The sequence below is a fragment of the Globicephala melas genome, chromosome 11 (assembly GCF_963455315.2).
Source record: "Globicephala melas chromosome 11, mGloMel1.2, whole genome shotgun sequence".
NCBI classification, from domain to species: domain Eukaryota; kingdom Metazoa; phylum Chordata; class Mammalia; order Artiodactyla; family Delphinidae; genus Globicephala; species Globicephala melas.
The window spans coordinates 47,451,070-47,475,079 of record NC_083324.2 but is presented as its reverse complement, the minus strand read 5'-3'; the positions used below and the strand labels follow the sequence as shown (position 1 = coordinate 47,475,079).

General features: G+C 48.7%; 2 protein-coding genes across 2 annotated transcripts in view; both read left to right on the top strand.

Annotated features, from left to right (window-relative positions):
- The window catches only part of OXSR1 (oxidative stress responsive kinase 1), a 100,498-nt gene extending 92,758 nt beyond the window's left edge, over positions 1 to 7,740 (top strand). The window contains exons 15-18 of the mRNA XM_030830170.3: positions 1,901 to 1,953; positions 3,629 to 3,697; positions 4,557 to 4,621; positions 5,025 to 7,740. Of these exons, the coding sequence (XP_030686030.2) occupies positions 1,901 to 1,953; positions 3,629 to 3,697; positions 4,557 to 4,621; positions 5,025 to 5,099 (262 nt within the window). The 3' untranslated portion in view covers positions 5,100 to 7,740. The remainder of the gene's footprint in view (positions 1 to 1,900; positions 1,954 to 3,628; positions 3,698 to 4,556; positions 4,622 to 5,024) is intronic.
- Positions 7,741 to 13,380: 5,640 nt separating this feature from the next.
- SLC22A13 (solute carrier family 22 member 13) lies at positions 13,381 to 22,319 on the top strand. The gene is given in 12 exon segments (XM_060308651.1): positions 13,381 to 13,603; positions 13,606 to 13,634; positions 19,787 to 19,890; positions 20,137 to 20,291; positions 20,520 to 20,615; positions 20,618 to 20,659; positions 20,662 to 20,686; positions 20,853 to 20,972; positions 21,059 to 21,125; positions 21,127 to 21,234; positions 21,774 to 21,985; positions 22,190 to 22,319. Coding segments are annotated over 12 exon segments (1,311 nt in total).
- The last annotated feature ends 1,691 nt before the right edge of the window (positions 22,320 to 24,010 follow it).

The window sequence follows — 24,010 nt, the reverse complement described above, 5'->3', positions numbered from 1 at the left end:
TTCTGAATACTCTGAATATGCTGATTTCTATTTGAAAGTTACTCCCCTTCTAGTAGTTCATGCCTGAGAGTAACTGGATAGGATCGTGTGTGTTTGCTTGTGGGTGTATTATTTCCCTCAGAAATAATAGCAGTAGTGTGAGGACCTGAATTAGCATTGACTCATTCCTCCTTCCACTTGTGAATTCCTAGTCATCTTCTCAGTATGACCATAATTAGAGTAGAGGCAGCAAGACTGTTTGGGGAATGTTTTGATTTTACCACTGAGAGTAATGAAATTATGCCATAAATGTGAAGAAAGCAGATCTGGTTACCTTTTCTTTATAGAAGCGTACTCTGTATACCTGGACTCAAATAGTTCTGAATTAATACAGTGTCTTGGTAATCTCATCCTATTTTAACTGTACACAAAGAATGTTATTTGTCTCTCTTCAAAATTTTGTTTTGAAAGCTTACAGCAGTTAATAGAGAGTATAACAATTCTATTTGACATGTGCTTCAGGAGGGGAGAGGATACTTGTAAGTGATGTAGTTAGCTTTTTTTTTTTTAACATCTTTATTGGAGTATAATTGCTTTACAATGGTGTGTTAGTTTCTGCTTTGTAGTTAGCTTTTTGAAGGGTGCTTTTTAGTGGACTGTGTTCCAGACTTGTTTATGGAAGAGGAGGCTAGATTCTTATTCTCACTTATGAAGACTTTGAAGTTAAATGACTAGGCAGTTCAGTTTAGCATATTGTTATCTTTGAAGGTGTTTGTGCTTGGCATGACAGTCACATCACTAAAGTGATAATGAACACTTGACCTTCATTTTATTCAGCTTTCAGACTAAGTACAGCAGTATTAGCTATTGCGCTAAGATACTGAGAAAAAGAGAAAATGAAATGCAATAATCAAGTCTGTGTTGGAAGTTGATTTGTATTGTGTACTTAGCATAGCTAAAAACAAGTTTCAGTAGTAGACATGCAGAAGTGTAAGTCTGTGTAGACAAGTGCAAAGAGACAACATGAGGGAGAAAAGCACTGTGGGGCAGGATGTGTTGGATTTGGATAACTATATTTTAAGCACAATTTCAGTAACATCAAGTATGTGTCAGATAGACCTAAGCTCCCTGAACTGTTTAGATAAAATGGATTTGGGTCCTAGTAATCACTCATGTCTGCCTTTAGACATAATATTCTAATTTCTCCATCTTTAACCAGAACCTCCAGGGAGCTTAGTTTATCTCAGTACTTGGTGTGGTGTGCAATCTATGTAACTATCTTTCACCAGTCACATTTTAATCTCTGGAGCCTTATATTAACTCTGCTGCCAGTATGGGCCCCATTTCTTTCCCCGTCTTCTCTGCCCACACAAATCCTTCCTAACCATTAAGTCCTATCTAAAATACTACTTCTAAAGTTTTTCCTCATTATCCCACTCTGTATATTCTTTATCCTTCTCCTCTGAACCCCTGTGGAATTTGGGGAAGCATCATGTGTTTCATTCTATGAGTCTAGTCAGACTGATCACCAGTGGTGGGCAAGGCACTCTCCTAGGCATAGGGGTGTGGGGGGTAGGAGTGGGGATAAGGAAGAAAAGGGCATCCTGTATCATGTTAATCACACCTCCCTGTGCTCATACAGATATTCCTCTTAGTCTAATATGATCATCTTAGTGGGAATAAGGATGGGCATGGGCATATATTGACTGGTGAAGGACATAAATTAAAAGGGTTGTAGAACAATTAGATGATCACTCTGAGTTGTTTGCTCTGAGCCCTCAGTGTGAGCTCATTAGGACAAATCATACAGTCTATGGGACAGAAAGATCTTTCTCTTGGCATAGCTTTCCTGATATATGTGGGCGGACCCTGAATGCATAAATTCAGACATTCATTTTATACATTTTGTTTTCTTTCATAGGAATTCAAAAAAAGAACTAAATGATATTCGATTCGAATTTACTCCTGGGAGAGGTGAGGCATCAAAACATTGAAAACAAAATAACTGCTCATTTGTCATTTTAAGGAAATGTGTGAGAAGTTTCTGTCCTCTAGATATATTTTCCTCTTAAAGGGTGATAAAAATGTTCCTGGCCGAGAGGTTTTGGGGGGCATATGAATAAAATTAAAATGCAGTTTATTTACTACTACCTCATTTAGAAAACCTAGTATAATACAAAGAGTATTGAATATAACTCTAATTTACTGCTTACTGTATGGCAGACATTGTGCTAATCAGTATCTCATTAAATTCTCAAAACTGCCCCCTAAGGAAAGATTATTGTCCCCACTGCATAGATGATGAAATCAAGGCTTAGAGAGAGTGAAGTAACTGGTTGCAGTTCCCACAGCTGAGAAGAGGTGTAGCTGGAATTCAAACCCAGATCTTTCGGAGTGCAGAGTTCCTGCTCTTATCACTGAACGTGGTTGTCCTCCATGACAATAAAGAAGCAGTAAGGCTTCCAGTCCCCTCCCTCCCAGCTAAAGCTGAGCCCTGTCATTGCAGTTTCTGGCCGTGAACTTCTCCCAGGGACAAGGCTTATTTTCTTTCTTGCCTTTGTTACTCAGGATTCGTATTTGGGAAGTGGCCCGCAGCCAGCTGGTATCCGTCCTGTGTGCCACGCTTAGTCTTCCTGCTGTCTCAGTATCATGAGCAGTTCACTCAAATGCAGAGAACAAATGCACATGTACAGAGATGTATCTGTTTTCCTTTTTAAAGCCAGGCAGAGTCACATTTTAAGGTACTCATTCAAATCGCTGGTCTTTGGCAAATGTATGTGCACAGCCCCTCCCCAGAGGTCCTCCCGTTCCCTCTGAGGGGATCGGTGTTCAGGCCTCGGGAAGGAGTCAATTGGAGATGAGGTTAATTGATGGTACTCTGTCCTCATCTTTTTAGTTTCTAGTTATATACCCATTGCTCAGACAGTACAACCCATAATAATTAGATATGAAGGAAGACCCACCAGAATAAAAAAGAAAATTATTTTAGCAAAAAAAACAAAACCAAAAAAAAAAACTGGGAGTATGACCCACAAAGAGAAGAGATTACAGTTTGTTTTCTTAAGATTTATGGGGGCAATTCCCTGGCGATCCAGTGGTTAGGACTCCGCGCTTTCACTGCCGGGGGCACACGTTCAATCCCCAGCTGGGGAACTAAGATCCCACAATCCACACGGTGTAGCCAAAAAAAAAAAAAAAGAGAGAGAGATTTAATTGGGACTAAATTATTCTGCTTTATTAGCCCTGGAGGTGTTATACACTCACCATCACGTCTCAGAGCTCATAGGGCTGGCGTCCAGGGTTGTCCTCAGACTAGTAGTTTCTTCTGCAGCATCACTATCAGGTGCTCTTCCGACAAAGGCAAGAACCCATCTAAAGTACACCATCATTTAGAACGTTATCTTTACGTTGAGCTGATATTTGCCGTCTGGGTGATACAGGTTCCGCCCTCTACCTAGACCTGTGATAGTCCCTCACTTGAGATAATCCTGGTGGGAGGAGAAACCTTTATGTGGAGGAAGTCCCCCCGCCATCTTGGTTCTGTGGATTTAACAGCTAGCTTTGGTCTGGCTGTGCCAGCACCCACTCTGAATGTTAGCAGGGACATGCGTGCACAAGAAACGGAGCACCTTCTTCTTTGTCCTTGCAGATACAGCAGAGGGTGTCTCTCAGGAACTCATTTCTGCTGGCCTCGTCGATGGAAGGGATTTAGTAATAGGTAACTACTTTGTGCTCTGCCTTTGTGTCGCCATCTCTCTGCTTGTATACTTAGGATCTAGAAAATCAGGCTTTGATCCCACTGAGTAGGTCTAATGGTTCTTGGAATGGTTCTTGGCTTTGCTGAAATAACAGGTATTGGGGACAGTTCCTTCCTTACAAAAAAGAAAATCTCACTTCTGAGTTTTCTTTGTGACCCCCAGTGATAGTGAGTGAAAACTTACCCAGGTCTCTGGGAGATCGTAGAAATGATGACAGAAGTTACAGGTTAGAGTAAGCTTGGCCATATCTAATCCATTTTGGAGAATGAACGCTATCCTTTTGGGGCTAAGAGTTAAGCAAAAATCATTACAGATTTAGTCCTAAAAAAAGCAGGAAGTAAGAAAAGGCACAGTCGGGCCACAGGTGCATTTTACTGAATTAAAAGACCATTGCCTAGGACAAGTCAACAGAGTTTTAAAGGGCCAGATAGTAAAGTAAATAGTTTAGGCTTTGTGGACCATGTAACAGTCTCTGTTTTTACACTCTTCTTGGCTCACAGGCAGAACAGAAACAGGCTGAAGGCCATAGTTGGCTGATTCCCAGTCTAGGGCTTTCTGGCCCATGAATAGGCAAATCATACCTCTTTCACCCCAGTGTCTTTCCTAAGTTAAAAGAAAGTTAATTTGACAATGATAAGATTTATTTGTGCTGCTTGGAGTTGCTTTTAAAAACACCTTGTATTTAGGGAGCGCTTTATCTTTCTGCTTCCATTTTGATTGTACATAGACGATTGTGAACTACCATTTAAGTTGTTAAAATGTGGTTGAAATGTGGATTTACTTAGCTTCTCATTACTTTCTCTGTTTGTATGATTACAGTGGCAGCTAATTTGCAGAAAATTGTGGAAGAACCCCAGTCAAATCGATCTGTCACTTTCAAACTGGTATTCATCCCTTCCTCTGTGTTAAACCATCTCACGTTGTACACACCAGCAGCCTCTGCAGACCAGCTTCCATATTCCCTGAGTGATGAGAATATTTAAGTCTGGTGGATTGTATTTGTTTAACCTCCCCATGCCCTGGGCTGATACCGCCCTTCATTGGCTTCCCTTCCCCTCTCCCTCTCCTACCCGAGGCCCTTGACTATTTATCCTCAAGAGAGATTGCTGGTCAATCTGACTCCACCTTTGTACCCAGACTCCACCTACACCTTTATCTGCCTCCTGTTTGTATCCCAGGGACCTGTCCCCCACTGCCCTCTTTCCCACAGTCCCCATGTCAGTTTTAGTTGCTGCCTGCAATTTTGTTTATAAATAGCCACAGCTTCTCATTTTGTTTGGTTCTTAGGCATCTGGTGTCGAAGGCTCGGATATTCCTGATGATGGTAAACTAATAGGATTTGCCCAGCTCAGCATCAGCTAAAACACAGCCCTGGAAGAGGTGGCCTAAGGAGATTCCACACATGCGTATCTCTGTTGCTTCTGTTGGCCTAAACTCACTACTGCCAAAGAACCCAGCAACAAACCTCCCAGCTAAGAGCTTTAGAGGTCTTTCTTTATGTTTTTCCTGCCATCATTCCCCCTTTTCCCCACAGAGAAAGAAAAGTTGGATCACCAGTGGCCAGCATCCCTTTAAAGAGTTCCGTTAGTAAACTTACTGCACGTGTCCCCTGTCTTCCTCCATCTGAGAAGTGGCCCGGGTGCCTCAAGGCCCAGGAGGGAGGTGTATCAGCTCATCTTGCCTTACTCCAGTGATGGCGCTGGGTGGAAAGTAGCAGCTATCTTGGGCTTCCTCATCCTGCTTGTTCTCCCACACCTGAGAGGATTTGGGCATCTTGGGATATCCCTTTACCACTGAAGTAGCAGTTAAAAGTTGGTTGTTTAGCTGAAGCCCAGAGAATTTAATTTAGTGGGGTTTTGTTTTTGTTTTTGTTTTTTGGTATCCGATATGAATTCCAACACCCTTTGTTAGGATGAAGCACAGCCTCAGATGGAGGCAACCTAAACTGTGTTCTTGTTTTGTTCATGATGTTTCTAAGCGTTTTGCTGAAGCTGCTCTCAGGCACCCCTCTTCATTACTCCCTCCAGAAAGGGTTGCTAGCCTTAACTTCAGCTGGTGCAAAACATCTGACTGTAATCGAACTTCAGCCATCGGATCCTTCAAAGTGGAACTTTGGACTGTTTTTAGAGAAAAGATCAAGTAATGGCTTGTAAAAGAGAATTTCCCCAGCAGTGGTTTTTGAACAGGAAAAATCATAACTCATATCATTGCAGAAGTATTTATTTTCAAATCTTAAAACAATTGAAGAAAAACTGCTCCTTGATCCTCCCATGAAAATCAATTTGCCTGGCCTCCAAATCATGAGGAAATGCAAGGCTGAGATTCCTACAGCAATAAAGGAGACTCGCACTGGGCCAGAGAGGCGTGCCTTCTGCCCCCTCTCCTGCACTGACCCTTTGGAGGGGGTCCCTGTGTGCTGAACCTGACCCAAGATGGAAAGTGAAACCACATGTGCCGTGACTTTTAGGATTTTTGAGTAGACAGTGTTCATTTGATTTTCTACAGAAATAATATAAATTATTCTTTAGGTTTAAAAAAGAGCACCATAATGCAATATGTGAATCATCAGTGGCGTTGATTTTTTCTTTTTTTTCCTACTGTTTCACAGTCAGCCTTTGTCTAACTGCAGATAGCCCTAACAAGTTTGTAAATGAAAGGGATCCTCAATCTGGCCTTAAAATGACACACAAAGATGGGCTTTGGCCCATCTTTATAGAATCACTCGAGCCCTTTCCAGCATTGTTGGTCTGTGAATAAAAGGATTGCTTTACCTAGTTTTCTCTTAGAGCACTTCTGAAAGCTTTCTCCACAACTAACTTATTATAGTTTTTGTTTCATTCTGAGCTTGTAGTTTTAGTCATGGGCTTTCTTCACCTGCCCTGGATACAAAGGCATGTTGGGAAAGGGATGGGTGTTGTAGAGGAAGGGAGGGGATGCTTTGGGATGGGGGTTGGGAGGAAAGTAGATCAGAGGATCGGACACCAAAGCCCAAGGTCCCAGCAGGATTGGTAAAAGGAGGGAGCCTGCTGAGCCTGGAGACAGAGTAGATTGATCAGCTTACTGGACAAATATTTAGCTTTTCTTTTTCCTTTTTTTTTTCTTTCTTTTTTTAGAAGAGGGTTGGGGGAACAAGGACAGGAAGGTAGGAATAAGTTATGAAAAAATGTAATGTCCCTTTTGGCACAAGACTAGTGGCTTACCTTAGAGTCTGTGTTTTGGTTTCAGATAAGCCCATCATAGTCTACTTATTTCTGAATCCAAAGGGTGGTGGCATCACTCTATTCTAGCTTTTATTTGGAGGTGGTCGAGAGCCCAAGCTGGAAGTAAGCAGCAGCCCATCTCCCTGTTCAATTTCTCCAGCCGGCCATTACCTTTGAACTGCAGTGGGACAGGCATGACAGTAGAAGTGGGCTGGGGCTTTCTCTTTCTTTTCCATTCATCTTTTGCCCTGCTGGGAATTAGGAGTCAGACACCAAGCCCCAGGACAGTGTTATTTCTTCTTCTGCTTGATGTATGGTGGACTCGCTTTGCTGGCTTGTGCAGTGATGCTGAAAAAAAATGAGTGAACAGAAACTTTGCAGGTGAGACAGCACGTGACCTAGTGAGCAGTTTTGCTCCTTCCCAGGAGGAGTGATTCAGGATACACCTCTCTCCCTGGATCCCCAGGATTCCCTGGTCCCTGGGGGAGGGACTAACTTAGCACAAGGTAACATGTGCCAATGCTATTTGTGAAATGTATGGTCTTTCTAAATGACTAATGGATTTGTTTGGGTTTTTTGCTTAAGTTGTGAACCAAATCCTAGAGCCAGCTGATACTCTAATAATCTGGAGGACAGAATAATGGTGTATCGATAAATGGAGGTTCCTCCTTATGATGTATGCTAGATTATGGAAGATGTAAAATATTTGACTTCCCCCTCCCTTTTATTTTTATTTTTATTTTTTTGACTTTGTACTTTGCTGCATGTTTCATTCATTTTTAATCAATAAAGAATAAATTGTCTGTGGTGGTGTAAGGATGCTTCACTTTGGTGACTGTTGGTGGGGGCAGTGGGAAGTGGGTCAGGAGGTCACTACTAACTTTAATTTTTCATGCGAATAGAGAAAAGCCAAGGTGCACTTTTCCCTAAAAAGTGTATTAGTCTACAAATTAGAACAGCTTAAAACCAAGTGGGAAACTGAAATCCCAAGAGAGAGAGAGATCTGCCCAAGGAAGTTTGATAGAGTGGGATAAGGAACTCTTTGCACTGATCTTCTCTGTTTAATTCTGCTCATGCTATTGGGGCGGGGGGCGGGGGGGGGAAAGATGCCAGATTCAAGCCCTTAGGAATCTGTTGTGGAAAGTTTAGAGCAGGGCTGAACTTGTTCCCATTTGGCTTTGATATTGAAATGGTGAGGTTTCGTGTAAGATTCTAGGCCCCTCTGTATTCCTCCACCCCCTGGATAAGTAACCTCCCTGATCATAACTCCTTCCCAACAGAAGGTGGTCTCTGAGCCATGACAGGACTGCTTTTGTGTGGGTCCTGGTAATTCAGGCCTCAGGTCCTGGGACCTTGGAATTGATGGTATCATAGCTGATTGAATTTGCTTTCAAGATAAGCAGGTTGTAAGAGCGGACTCTCACTATTGTGGGGATGGAGAGGAGTTGCTGGCTACTCAAAAGTGACCATGATGTATGTGGGGATAAGAGCAGGGGCAAGAGTAAACAGAGCCTCTCCACTTGCCCATAATCTCTAGCAAGATCCAGTCTTGTCCAGAAGCCAGTTTCCTCACCTCTGCCTATTCATACTAGCAATGCTCAGTGCAACAGTTCATGGATTCCTCCTGTGGGTCAGGTCATCTACCCCACATTTTTTGTTTTTCTCTTTTTTAAAGTAGACTTTATTTTTTTTAGTGCAGTTTTAGCTTCATAGCAAAATTGAACAGAAAGTACACAGAGTTCCCATATACCCCCAGACTGCACACACACGCACAGCCGCTCCCACTGTCAGCATCCTGCGCTGCAGTGGTACATGCGTTACAATCAATAAACCTACACTGGCACTTCGTTGTCACCCGAAGCCCATAGTGTACATTTGGGTTCACTCTTGCTGTTGTATATTTTATGAGTTTGGACAAACGCACAGTGATGTGTACCCATCGTTGTGGTCTCATAGAGAATGGTCTCACTGCCCAGAAATCCTCTGTACCCTTCTTGTTCATCCCTCCCTCCCCTCTAGTCCCTGGAAACCACTGATCCTATCAGTGTCCCCAAAGTTTTGCTTTTTCCGGAATGTCATATAGTTAGAATCATACAATATGTAGCGTTTTCAAAACTGCTTCTCTCACATAGTAATATGCATTTAAGGTCTCTCCATGTCTTTTTGTGACTTGATGGTTCATTTCTTTTTAGTGCTAATATTCTGTGCCTGGATATACCACCGTTTATGAATCCATTCACTTACTGGCTGTGTCCAAGTTTTGACAGTTATGAATAAAGCTGGTATATATATCTGTGTGCAGGTTTTTATGTGGGTATGTTTCAACTCCTTTGGGTAAATTACCAAGGAGCCCAATGGCAGATTGTATGGTAAAAGTAGGTCTAGTTTTTTAGGAAACCACCTACTGTCTTCCAGAGTGGCTGTGCCGTTTCGCATTCCCAGCAGTGAATGAGAGTTCCTGTTGCTCCACGTGTTCGCTGGCACTTGGCGTTGTCACTGTTTTAGATTTGGGCCATTCTACTAGGTGTGTAGTGGTATCTTATTTTAATTTGTAATTCCCTGATGACAGCGTGTTGAGCATCTTTTCACATGCTTCTTTGCCATCTGTATATATTCTTTGGCGAGGTGTCTGTTTAGGTCTTTGGCCCACTTTTAATCAGGTTGTTCTCTTATTGTTGAGTTTTAAGTGTTCTTTGTATACAGGCAGACTTCGTTTTATTGCAGTTTGCTTTATTTCTGCTTCACAACTATTGCATTTTTTTTTCAAATTGAAGGTTTGTGGCAACCCTTTGTTGTCAGATGATGGTTAGCATATTTTAGCAATAAAGTATTTTTAAATTAAGGTATGTAATTTAATTAAGGTAATTTAAATTAAGGTATGTAATTTAAATTAAGGTATGTAATTGTTTTCTTAGAATACTATTGCACACTTAGGAGACTACAGTGTAAACATAACTTTTTAAAATTTTTATTTATTTATATTTTGGCTGTGTTGGGTCTTCGTTGCTGCGCGCGGGCTTCCTCTGGTTGCAGCAAGCAGGGGCCACTGTTCGTTGCCGTGCATTGGCTTCTCATTGCGGTGGCTTTTCCTGTTGCAGAGCACCGGCTCTAGGCGCGCAGGCTTCAATAGTTGTGGCACACGGGCTCAGTAGTTGTGGCTTGCGGGCTCTAGAGCGCGGGCTCAGTAGTTGTGGCACACAGGCTTAGTTGCTCCGCGGCGTGTGGGATCTTCTGACCAGGGCTCAAACCCATGTCCCCTGCATTGGCAGGCGGATTCTTAACCACTGAGCCACCAGGGAAGTTCCTAAACATAACTTTTATATGCGCTAGGAAACAAAAAAATTCACTTTATTGTGTCTAGTTGTTCCAGCACCATTTGTTGTATTGTATTGCTCTTTGATCAGTTGAATCTGTGAGTTTCTTTCTGGGCTCTCTATTCTGTTCCATTGATTTATGTGTGTAATCTTTTGCCAGTACCACACAGCCTTGAGTACTTTATAGTCAAGGTTGAAGTCAGGTATTCTCAGTCCTGCATCTCTGTTCTTCTCCAGCACTGTGTTGGCTGTTCTCACCTTATCTACCCTGAGCCCCCAAGCAGTCTGTCAATTACAGTTGGATTTTCCCACTGTGATACTGGTTCCTGTGGAAGTTTGAGTTTGTGGATTTCTGCTCCAAGAAGTTATAGTTCTCTGTATTTACCTGTCTAGCTCCAATTCAAGCGATAGCAGTTTGCCCTGTGACCTCACTTCTCTGACAGAAGAGTTGTTGATTTTTCAGTTTGTTCAGCTTTTTACCTGCTAGAACACAGTGACAGTTTCCAAGCTGTTTACATCCTGGACCAGAAACCAGAATGCCTATCCCCTGTTTTTATCTACTAGAGTCGTTCTCAAATTTGGAAGAGGTTTGAGACACCATCCAGTGCATCCCTGTAGGTGATGTTTGGGGAGTACCTTCCCCTCCCCCCACCATACACACAAACACCACCCTCTACCCCGTGGACAGTTGATTGCCAGGGATGTGTGTCCATTCAATTTAGCTCCAGTGGTTAGAACACTCTTGTAACACCTCTCTTTGGTCTTAGTTTTGCCCTTTACTGAAGGCAGGTACAAGGAGGGGAAGAGGAGAGAGACAGGCTGTAGGCTCTCCCTGAAGGGCCAGAGGCAGCCCCGTCCTACCCTGCAGTCTCCTAGAGGACAGTGGATGTGACCAGACTGCTCGGGGACGCCAGAGAGCAGCACATATCCTCCTTTGAGCTCATCCTCCCAGGTCAGTGAGACCACAGGTCCCCGGGGTTACAGTATTCCTGGGAGGACTCCCTCAAAGAAGGGAGCCAGTTTTAGGCTTTGAAGTATCATGGGGAGCCTTTGGCAGACTGGTGGGGTCGGGGGGAGGGTTAGGAGAACAGATAAGTTAATCAAGAAATTAAGATTGGGGCATTTGGGAGTGCAGTGAAGCCAGTGGCATTTGGGGATCATAGTTACAACTATGGAAGGTCTTTGGTTGAGTCTCACTCTTCTATCAGCATCTCCTCATCATTTATCTATCTGTGTTTTAGAATCCTACACCAAGAACTGGAAGGATCCTTAGAGAGCATCTAGTTCAAGCTTTCCTTATACACAGATGCAGAAATAGAGGCCAGAGGGATAGAAGGAGCAGACTGCGGATCACAGGGAATCAGTGGTGGAGACCAAGCTTCCTGCCTCCTACCTTCAGTCCCCTTGGAGCCTTAGAGCTGAAATCCTTACCCTGATCAGAGTGAAAAGATGATGAGGACTGAGCCCAGGCTCCTGTCTCCACCTCAGTTTTCCCCATAATGTGAGCGCCAAAGTGAGCAGCAGCAACTAGTAGCGTCTGCTTTCTTGGCAATTCAGTGAAGGCTATGCTGAGGACAAGAACACGCAAGCGAGGTGGGTGAGGAAGAAGAGGTGGGGCTGGGGACAGGGGGGAGCCTGGTGGGGAGTTTGGGAGGGGGCAGAGAGGAATGTCCTCTCCTTAGGCAGGGTTGTGGACCCTTGCCTCTGCCTTCCAGCGTCTGGCCTACCTGGACCCTCCCTCCGTGCTGACTAACAGACCGCGGATGTAGGCACACTGTATCCAGAACTGCCCTGCACAACCTTGCTCCTTGCCTTCCCTTCACCCATGCTCCTCTGCCCATCTCGTATCTCAAAGTGTTTCAAAATCAAAACACAAAAAGGCTTTCCGATGCTTACCAAGCAAATATGTGAATGTGAGTGTGATACCCAAGCGTGTATTTTTCCCTTATGCTCTATTTAATCCCACCATTCCCCACCTCCTATGATTGAACTAGATGCCTTCCAAGCCCTGGGTCTACCTGCAGTGAGACTCCCCCCAGGGAAAAAGGGTGGGGGCTTTCATCGGTGGGAGGTTCCTGTTGTCAGAGGTCCTGCCTTCTGTTAGCCTCCTGTCCTGTAAGAATCCTGACCTGCCAGCCCCCATGCCGTGCCCCATCCCAACCTCGACTCCAGCAGGGTCAAAGGACTGACCCCCAAATCGGGGGGGCTTCCACAGCGGGGGCTCGGGCTTTGTCCTTTGTCCCTCTGTGCTCACCAAGGTTGCTCAGGGTGGTTGGGCTACCCTTGGGCAGCTTTTGCATCTGTTTCTGTCTTGGGAGGGTGTTAATGGTTCCTTCCTTGATTAGATAGAGATCAAGATGCACTGGTCAGCTCTGCTGCTGAAGGGAAAGGCATTTATGCCCTTGGTGGATCTCCTGACCTTCATACTACCCTTGGATTGACTGCTGTTGCATACCACCACATGCTAGAGACCCTGCAGAAGAAAATAACTTCAGGGTCATGAGACCAGGTTGGGCTGTTGGCCAAGTTAATGTGCAGGCTGGGTCCTTGCTGCTCCACTGGCTTATCCCCCGCGGTGCAGTGTAGTAGCAACTGCCTTGTAGCGCTGAAATTACTCTCAGAATTTGGACTCTATCATAATGGGAGGGGTTTGCACTGGTGTGAATTGTAGAGGATGTTGCAGTTAGAGGGGGTGCTGTCCCTGTATACCACGTAACCTTTGGCTAAAGCTCACTGCTGTGTGCCAGGCCTGAGAAGTTCCTCTTGTGGTACCTGTCACACAGTCCATAAAACATCCTCAGATCCTCCAAGTCAGAGTGGACTATCTTTTCATCATGTTCTGTCATTCCTAGACCAGAGCTGGGGAGCTGAGGTGTGACAGGTGGGGCCAGGCAAGGCTGATTTAAACATTAACGCAGCACCGCCACTGCCCCGAGGAGCCCGTGCCCCAGAGCGAGCTGCAGAGCTGTCTGGTGGCCCCAGCTAAGGAGGCGGTAACCAGTGACCGTGGCTCCCTTTGCCCAGGTCCCGGCTGACATTGGCAGCTTTGGTCGCTTCCAGGTACAGCTGCTGATACTGCTGAGTGTCCCCAACTTCCTGACTGCCTTCTGCATGTTCACCCAGGCCTTCATGGTCCCGGATGAGGCCCACCACTGTTCAGTGGCCTGGGTCAAGAACCGGACTCTGACCCTGAGCGCTGCTGAGCAGCCGGTGCTGAGCGTGCCTGTGGATGCGGCAGGCAGCCCTGAGCCCTGCCTCCCGTTCCGGCCACGCCCCGACGGTGCCAGCCTGGAGGACACCCTCAGCCACAGCTTCAGTGAGACACAGCCTTGCGAGGCGGGCTGGGTCTATCCTGCAGGAGGCCCCTATCCCTGAAGAATGAGGTAAGGCTGCCCTTTGGCCTATCTTTCCACCTCTTTTGAGTCGGTCAGCTCGTCTGCCCGAGCCCGTGCCCTCGGTCTCTGGTGTGGCTGCCTCTGTGGCTGCCCCTGCACCCCATGCCTGAACGACGGTGGGTCCGCCTGTTTTACTCTCTGTCCTCTGCCTGTTGGCTCATCTACCTCTCCATCCATTTCCTTTGTCCAGGGTGTCTGTCCATCTGTCCATTCATCTCTGCCTGTGCTTTTATCTGTCCCGCTGCCTGTCTGCCCAGTGGCCCTCCTTCTTGTCTCTCCTGTTCTCCTGTCCTCATGCCTCTCTTTCTCTCTCTCTCCCCCATGTTCCCATCTGCCTGTCCATTTGCCTTTGTCTTTCCGTCCACCTCTGCATGTCTGCCTGCTTACCTATCTTCGCATTTAACTAACCCTCTGATGCTACCCCTTCCCCGTCCACTCGTCTGCCTTCCTGCTTGCTTGCCTCGAGCTTCCTGCCTTCAGCCTCTCTCTCTAGATCTCCTCCTGCCTGCCTGCCTGCCTCTTAGATCCTGAAGGACACCCAGGACTCTAGGACTTGTCCTGCACGTAACTGGGCAATTGCTCCTGCTAACTCCATTCATGTAGGAGGGACCCTGGCAGATCAATAGAAAGTTCCCCACTCCAACCACCTCAGAGCAAGAAAGGCTGCTTCCCAGACAGTGGGGTTGAGCACAGAATGGGGAGATGACTTGGCGAGGGCAACATAAAGACTTGATGGTGGAGCCGGGACTCTCTCATTCGGGGCACCTGCTGCCCAGTTCCCTGCAGGCATGGGAAAGAGCACAAATAGTCCAGAAACCTGAGGGGCAGGGGTTGGGGATCTGTGCAGCTCTCACCTTAATGGTGGCAAATCCTGAACCTCTGTGGAGGGCAGTTTGAGCCCCGAGACTAAACATTCACCTCTTAATATGTGACCATATACCTGCCTCCAGAACCGTGGCAGCCTGAGGATGTGTCCTCCTGCCTTCTTCCTGACCCTCCCCCTCATTCCACCCCACAAGGGGAGTAGGTCGCCTTTGAACTCTGCCAGCCCCTGGATCTAGCCCAGCCTAGGCCGGTCTGACCCTCAGTGCCCACTCCATCATCTCCCCAGTATCCCACCCGTGATAGGTCTGGTCTTCATCGGTCCTTAGGTGTTGTGGAGTTGTCTTCCTCTACATGTGCTCATAAACTCTCTGCCCATCTGGCCAAATGTCACCATCCTTACAGCCCAGGCAGACTTCCAGAGTGCTTGGAGCCAACGCTAGGTCTTGTGCACAGCCTTTGCTGGACTGTTCATGCAATTACATTCAGCCAACAGCTTCTGAGTATTAACTATGCAAGGAACAGAGAACAGAGGCACCCTATTCACCTTCTCTGAGAACATCTGGGCTCCTTGTAGAGGGACAAAGGGCTAGATGGGCTCTAAGGCTAGAATTTGCTTCCTCCTGGGGAGGGAATGGGCAGGCAACTCCCTGAAGGAGTTGGTATGTGAGCTAGGCACCAGGGACCCGAATAAGATTGATGGAGAAGAGGGGAAGGCCTTTGTAGACAGAGAATAGCAAAAGGAAGGCCTGGCAACAGGAAGCAGGTGATGCGTCTGGGAAGCAACAGGGACTTGGTGTGCCTGGGATAGGGCTGGGCAGGTTATGGGAATGAATGGGACGTTCTCAAGGACTGGGGGCCTCTCTCTTTATCCTCAGTCACCAACTTAGTCTTTGCTGACCCTGGGGTGGGACCTTGGACCTCCGGCCTTTACCTGACATGCTCCCAGGGACCCACCCTCCCAAGAACTGCAACTCTCAGGGCAATGTACACTTTTGGTACTTTGTGCCCTGAACCACGTGACAACCTCAAACTCTGGGGCTACCTTGTGTGAGGTATCCACCTTGGTTTCCAGTCAACAAGCAGGGGTTCTGCTACAGACTGAGGACTCCTCTGAGGTGACATCCCAAGTTTCCTTATTATAACCAACAACTTCATATGCAAAGTGAAATACAAACAATCCGAATTTAAGAAGAAAAGAATATATTTCCTTATAGGCAGTATGCTCATGAAGGACAGAGTACATTTCTCCTTCTCAACCTACCTGTCCAACATTTCCTGGGTGCCCATCCGTGGTAAAAGAGAAAATGACTCCCAGCCCTGTCCACACGAACCTCTGAATAGGGAGGCAACTAGACCATCATTGAATAGCAACAACAGTGTGATCCGTCCTGGGACCACAGAAGGAAGCAATGGGAGGGAAGGGGAAGCAGAGGGAATAGCCATTTCTAGGGTCTGGAGCATGAAAATGCCTGGCCCCTGTGAGCAATTCTGACATACAAAAGGGGTTGAGAAAAGGCAAGAGCCAACTCTTAAAGGGTCTCAGATACAGTGCTGAGGAATTGGGGCTGTCTCCTAGAGACCAAAGGGAATCCTTGATGGTTTTGGAACAGTGAAAGGGAGATGTGATGGGTTTTGCTCCAGGAAATGGGGGTGGGATGCTGTGGGCCACCGTGGCAGGCCCCAGACAGAACCATCCACTGTAGGCATTAGGGCTGGGAAGGTTGACAACTGGTGTCCCAAGTTGGAGCCCTCTTCATCTCTGTTCCATCTGCAACATGACACCAGTATGTGAACTTGGGTAGGTCTTGGCACCTCTCCAAGCCTCTGTCTTTGCTGCAAAACAGAGGGAATGATAAGCCTTCTGGGAGTTAGAATGAGGATTTGATAAGATAGGGGATATCTCATCTACAGGGAGGTAGTGAATGGTGTCCACTAAGCAAGGGTGGCAGCCTTGGAGGAGTCCCATGGCTCAGCACTCATGCCTTTAGAGTATGACCACCCCTTGTGTCTGAGATGCCTGTGTCACCAGCTGTGTGCTTCATGGCACAGGGGCCAGTACAGCCTCAGCTGAGCTAACATTTGCTGACCTAGCACAGCCACTGTGCTAAGCATGCTATATGTGTTAATTCCTTTAATCCTATCTGGCGATACTATGGAATGTATTTCATCCCCATTTTGTACGTGGGAAACCAAGACACCAGCAGGTCAGCTAACAGATTCAGAGTCACACAGAGTGACTCAGTTCTGACTCCAGAGGCTGACAGCAGCAGGCCTTTGTTCATTATTATTTATTTTAAATAGTGTTTAACTACAAAGCAATCTGTGGTGGCTGGACAAAAAGCAAACAGGATAGAACTGGGTGGAACAACAAGTTCAAGTACCTGGTCCTGCTGCACTTCATTCTCAGGGGCAATCCATTCATCATTTGATATATATTTAAAGTTCTTATAAAATTAACAGTTGTTGGACTTCCCTGGTGGCGCAGTGGTTAAGAATCCACCTGCCAATGCAGGGGACACGGGTTCGAGCCCTGGCCCGGGAAGACCCCACATGCCGCGAAGCATCTAAGCCCGTGCGCCACAACTACTGAGCCTGCACTCTAGAGCCCGTGAGCCATAACTACTGAGCCCACGTGCCACAACTACTGAAGCCCACATGCCCTAGAGCCTGTGCTCCACAGCAAGAGAAGACACCGCAATGAGAAGCCCACGCACTGCAATGAAGAGTAGCCCCTGCTCACCACAACCAGAGAAAGCCTGAGGGTAGCAATGAAGACCCAACACAGCCAAAAATAAAATTAATTAATTTTAAAAAATAAAAATAAAATTAACAGTTGTCCTTCAGGACAGAACTAGGAGCAAAATGTTGTCTCCTGAGTTGGTTAATTTTTTGCTAAAGGTTATTAACTAATGGAGATTGGCTACTCATCTGACTGAAGGTATTAGTTCCTTCCTTCATTCACTCATTCCTTCACTCAGGAAACATTACCTTAGCTTTCCCTCAGTTTCACTCACTGCCATCCAGTTTCAGTCACTGCCAGGACTAGCTGCTTAACCTCTTCTCCCTTAGACGAATAAAGCAGTCTCCTACCTTTTTGGCACCAGGGGCCGGTTTCGTGGAAGACAGTGTTTCCACAGACAGGGCGGTGGGTGTTGGGGGAATGATTCAGGTGGTACACGAGTGATGGGGAGTGATGGGGTGTGATGGGGAGTGGCAGATGAAGCTCCGCTTGCTCGCCGCCGTTCACCTCTTGCTGTGCAGCCTGGTTCCTAACAGGCTGTAGAGTGGTACCGGTCCGCAGCCCAGGAATTGGGGACCCCTGGGGGAATATAATAATAAGTCAAGGATCGTTGTCAGAATTATATGAGATGGGACTTCCCTGGTGGTCGAGTGGGTAAGACTCCACACTCCCAATGCAGGGGGCCCAGGTTCAATCCCTGGTCAGGGAACTAGATCCCGCATACATGCCATAACTAAGAGTCTGCATACCACAACTAAGAGTCCACATGCCACAACTAAGAAGTCAGTATGCCATAACTAAAGATCCTGCATGCTGCAATGAAGATCCTGTGTGCCACAGCTAAGACACGGCACTGCCAAAATAAATAAATAAATAAATAAATAAATAAATAAATAAATAAATAAAATTTTTTAAATGAGATAATGCATGTAAAACATTTGGCACATTACCCAACCCAGAGTAAGCGCTCAAAAAGCATTAACAGGGGCTTCCCTGGTGGCGCAGTGGTTGAGAATCTGCCTGCCAATGAAGGAGACACAGGTTCGAGCCCTGGTCTGGGAAGATCCCATATGCCGCAGAGCAACTAAGCCCGTGCGCCACAACTACTGAGCCCGCATGCCAGAACTACTGAAGCCTGTGCGCCTAGAGCCTGTGCTCCACAGGAGAAGCCACCGCAATGAGAAGCCCATGCACCACAACGAAGAGTAGCTCCCGCTCGCCGCAACTAGAGAAAGCCCATGCGCAGCAATAAAGACCCAATGCAGCCAAAAATTAAATAAATAAATTTTTTTTAGAAAAAGCATTAATATTGTTGTGAAGCTACCTCTGTGAGCTCTGGAGAACAGCTCATGTGTCATGATACCCTCATAAACATATGGAGCTGAGCTATGTGCAGAGGGGCATAAAACTCACAGATGGAGGTGGGGAATATCAGTCACATGCACTTATTGTTATGTGCACATTGCAGTAGACAAGTGTACAGACGTGTATGGACACCTATATTTTCATCACTTGGTTTCCCAGTCTGTCAAGTTCTCTCTGTGAGTCTCCAGGTGGGTTGTCCCCCTCACATCGTGTGTGTGTCTGTGTGTGTGTCCGCATGTGTGCAGGCCTGCACATTCCTCCATCCTAATCTCTTTCCTCAAGGAGTGTGTGAGGGCTCCTTAGGATTCTGACTGCCTGTGAATGATGGGAGTTTCAGGGGGTTTTGCAGCCAGTTGGGAAAAGTTGGAAAAGCCCAAGCAGGTCACAGGGGTGCCATGGTTGTGGGAAAGAGGCCCCATTTGTCAGGAAGAAGCAGTTAATGACTGTCAGAGGGTTCCCAAACTGTACATTCTTAGTGGGTCAATAATTTTACATGGCATCTCCAGGCCAAAAAAATACCTAAAAGTTTCACATATTAAGTAATTTGTTCCAAACAATTTAAGAAGGGGGACTTCCCTCACGATCCAGTGGTTAAAGCTCCATGCTTCCACTGCAGGGGGCACGGGTTCGATCCCTGCTCTAAGGGATTGCACATGATCCCACTGAGACCCCACATGCTGCGTAGTGCAGCCCAAAACAACAACAATGACAAAAAACAAACAACTTAAGAAGGATTTATGTACTAATAACTCAGTAGCTGTTTAAAAAAATATAGACACGAATCAAAAGAAAACACTTTTATTTCATCCTAACGTGCAATTACTTCCTAATAGGATGTATTGGGAACTGCAAAACGTCTTGATCCTTGAACCCCGCCACCCTCATTTTCTGATCCACATTGAGTTTCACATGGTGCTTGCTTTTTTTCATAGTAACTTCCAAAAACACAACTTCACACAGATATGATGTCACTGAAAAGAATTGCGTGAACCATCTGGAGCTGGCAGTTTGATATGAAGCAGATGTTGAGGGTCACAGTGTTTCCCTTTACACTTCTAAGTATCGTGTTGTGCACCCTGAGTTCACGCTGGTGCCCTGGGATGCCTTGCCTGCCCCGCTTCTGTCCTGAGAGGTTTGTGGTGGGTAGGCTGGCTGGTAAAGGACTCCCCCTCGCTGCCCCTAGACTCACATCTGCATGTGTCTGCCTCAGCTGAACCTGGCCTGTGGTCGGAAGCATCCGAAGGACACCTCCCAGTCGGTGGACCTGGCTAGGCTCCTCACTGGGGCGCTCATCGTCGGGCCCCTCTGTGACTGGTAAGAACCTTGAGCAGCTCCCCCAACCCAGCACGCTCTTGGGTTCCTGGCCCAGGGTCTAGTTCCTCCCTACCACGTGCCCCTCTCACTGGTCTCCAGGTAAGGCCCTGTCTCCCCGCAATGGGGCTCCCAGGTGGGGCCCTGCACCCTCCCGCAGACAGAGCACCCAGGGCAGGGCCGGGGGCTGGGTCTCCCTCCTTCCCCTCAGACAGACTCCCTCCTCAACCTGCCCCTTTCTTACCCCAGGATTGGCCGCGAGGCCACTATCCTGGTGCAGCTGCTACTCTTCGCCATCCTTGGCATGGCCGCAGCCTTTGTGCCCGGCTTTGAGCTCTACACGGCCCTGCGCTTTGCTGTGGCCACGGCCGTCGTTGGATATAACTTCAGCAGCGTCACCCTACGTGGGTATCTGGGCCCCGTGCCATCAGCCGCAGAGCGGGGCCTTGGGGTCTGGGCGGCCACGCTTCCACACTGCCTGTGGGGCCCACTCAACTCCCCGCACCTAACGTGACGGCGCCAGCACTCCCTGTACCGGGCCAGGACCACAGCCCCTGACCTGGTGGCGTCTAGCCATGGCAGGGAGTGAGAGGGCAGGGTCCGGGCCAGCCTCAGACTCAGCGTTCTCACAGTTGCAGCGTGGGTGGGGCCCTGGTAGAGAACTCAGGCTGTGGTCCTGGCCCAGCGCACCTTCTCCGTGGAGCAGATGGCCCTCTCAGGACTCGCCCATGCTTCCAGAGCTGGAGGCTCTTCCAGATGGCTGGCGCTGCACCTGTCTTCCGCTCTTCCTTTACTTCTGGTGAGGAGATACTTCCCAGACAAGCTGCTCCTCGGTTGGCTACGTGTCCAGAGAGGTGTCTGGGAGAGCGAACCTGTGGGGTCAGTGTGCACTGGGACAGCGGGGAGGCTCCTGGGGGAGTGGGGAGGCCCAGGTCCAGGCCCCAGGGTTACAGCCCGACCTACAGGGCTCTGCCGGAATGTGCACGGTGGCTCCTGACCCGGGGGAGGGTAGAGGAGGCTAAACAACCCATCCAGAGGGTGGCCTCGGTCAACAAGCGAAAACTCTTCTCCGAGCTCCTGAGCCAGGTACTTGCAGTAGCTGGGCCAGCCCTGCCCTGATCTGACCACACAGCCCGGCCTGCCTGGCCCCTCACTCTGCACCTCCCTCCCGGATGGTCCCAGAGAAGACCGGCCCCACGGGGGATGCCCTGGATCTGTTCCGACACCCCCAGCTCCCCAGGCACTGTGATGGCTCTGGTGGGGAAGTTTGCCACGGCGGCCGGATTTACCATCTCCTACGTGTAGTCTGCTGAGCTCTTCCCCACTGTCATCAGGTAAGAACTGCAGGTGCAACTCCTGTTCCTCTGCTCCTGAGACCCTGATTTTGGCCATCCCTCCTCTGCCCTTACTGCTGTTCCCCAATGAGCTTACAGAGCTGGCTCTGGGGCAGCAGTGCTGGATGGGGTCCAAGGCTGGATGGGGTCAGTGGAGAGCAGAGGAGAGCAGCGGAGGGCAGATACAGGAGGGGCCACACCCTGGCCTTGTCAGGACTGGAACATGGAGTAAGTCCCGAGTTTGATGAATGGCTCAGAAGGAAGACTCCGGTGGGGATGGGAGGTGGTCAGGAGGTGCAGCCTTTGATCTGAGACTCGACAGGTGAGCAGGAGTACAGCAGGCAGACAGGCCTGGAGGTGGCAAAAGCAGGCCGCACAGTAGGACTCGGGGAAGTGCAGGAGGAGGGGGCAGGAAGGCTGGCTGGACTGCACGGGCCTGGAGACTCTGCAGGCCTGGAGACCAGATGAGACACTGGGGTGCTTCCAAGGAAATGAGCTGTGGCCCAGCGGAGGCCGGGTCTTCTCGGCTTGCGCTCACCTTTGTGCGGGCAGACGGGCATGGGGCTGGTGGGCATTTTCTCGAGGATCGGGGACATCCTCACGCCACTCGTGACCCTGCTGGGTGAGTACCACACGGCCCTCCCTATGCTCATCTATGGCAGCCTCCCCGTCGGGGCTGACTTACTCTGTGCCCTGCTGCCAGAGCCACGTGGCTGGAGCACGAAGGACGCCATGGGCGACCTGGAGCAGGAGTCCTGCCCACAGCGAGGTGCTTGGTCTCTCTGAAACCCAGGACCTCATATCAGTGACCCCATCCCCGAAGGGGCTCTACTTCACCATTTGTCCATTGTTGCAGAGAGGCCCATATGGCATCCTCACGATTCCCCTACTTTGGGGAGGGGATGGCGAGGAACTGTAATACGGGATCAGTGCCTAAGCAGCCAACGACAGCCTTCCGCTTCCTCCAGCCCTCTGAACGCAGTGCCCTCGGAAAAGGATTCCGAGGCCTCAGGAAGTACTTCTAGCCCAGGGGTGGCCTTTAGAGCACCTCTGAGTGTGTCTCTGAAGCCAGAGCAGCAGCAGCAGAGAGTTGCCTGAACACTCCCCTGGGAACAGCTGGACCTGTGAGCATGACCGTCTTGCTGACGAAGGCAGCACCCCATGAGCTGGCCCCAGAGCCAGCCAGCCACTGCCCAGCCCCATCCCAGAAGCATCCGAGACAGGCCTCCCTCCTTTCAAAACCTTTCTCATCCCCAGAGCCCCACGTCCAATACCCTGTTCTGGGTTAGAGTCTTGGGCGTGTCTTGGGCTTAACTTGTTCTCTGACAGTCTTGTGGGGATATGGCTCCTTAGATCCCCTCCATCTGGGGTCCCCCTGCCCTGAAAACACAGTCAAGCCAGGAACAGAACAGCTGGGTAGGGCCTCTCCAAGTAGGTGAGAGTAGGAAGAGAAAAACACTTAAAAGTTCTGGACTCGCCCAGGCAGGTGAAGGAAAAGCTGTGGATGAAGGGAAGGTCGTGGTTCCTCCAATGGCTGGACTAGGCCCGTCTGGATAAGGTGGGACCCACAGGGCATTTGCTGCAGCTGAGCGGGCACTGATTCAGTCAGAATCGAAGCTTCAGTCTTGCCTTCTCTTCAAAGATTCTCCTTCCCCTGTCCTGCACTCAGGGACCAGTGGTGGGGAGAGGGAGGATGTGGGTCCTGTTCCTCTCCGGGCCCCTCCTCCCTTTCATGCTCTGCTTCTCTGGCTCCTTCAGGGCCCATGCAGGGTGAGGGAAAGGGGAAGAAGTCTTCTTACCTGGTGGCCACTGGTGGTAGTTCTTTCGGGCTTGCAGTGGTTAATCGTCAGTCAGTGGCCCTGGCAGGCTCCTAAAAGTAGGTTTTCCACAAGAATTTTCGGGGGGTCTCAGCGATCATCCCAGGACCTCTGCGTTGGTCCTTAGTATGAGCAATGTGCCTGCAACTGACCCCTTGGGACCTCTCTTCACCTCTTGGCCGCCCCCCCGCCCCACCCCATGGGTATCCCCACATAGTCTCTTACAGAAGAATCCAGCTAGCAAGACCATAGCAGCACATGGGCCCGACTGTCTGCTTTCTCTCTTCCTGCACCCCAGCTGCTGGTCACTGCTGGAAAGAGTCACACTCCCGACAAGTCTGATCTATGAATCCATGGTCACCAGCACCAACTGGGTCTTTAGCAGCACCTCGTATTCCCACCAGCTGTTCAAGTCAGCTCGTTTTCCAACTCTCACCAGTGGCTATTTCTAAACTCCGCTCTGCCTGCCTCCCATCCTTCTGTCCCCTACCAGATAGCTTCTCCTTCTCCTCTGAGAGAAAGGAAAAGCTATCCTACTGCCGCTCCCCAAACTTCCCACCAAGAAGTCTTTAACCTACACTCCCTCCTCCCCCGGGTGGGATCTGGGAGCTGCTGAGTGGAGAGCCTGTTCCTCCTCTTACTCGCCTCTCCATCCCTCCTCCTCAGGCATGGGGACAGGGGCAACCAAGTTGTGTGTGGAAGGATGGGAGGATTTCCCTCAGTGGAGGTGGAGCCCTGATGGGGAGGCGGGTGCTCCAGGTGCTGGGAACAGTCTGCACGGAGAAATGGGGCTGGCTCACGTGGAGATTTTCCCAGCCTGCCTTGCGCCTTCAGTTCCTAGAGCCTGTGGCCAGTTGTGCCCCAGGAGTGGAATGCTGTTCCTCCCCATGCCACCCCACCCCAGGACCTCCCCGCCCCATTGTGACACTGCTCCCCAGACACCGTGGAACCCAAGGGTTCTGCTTCCAAGGG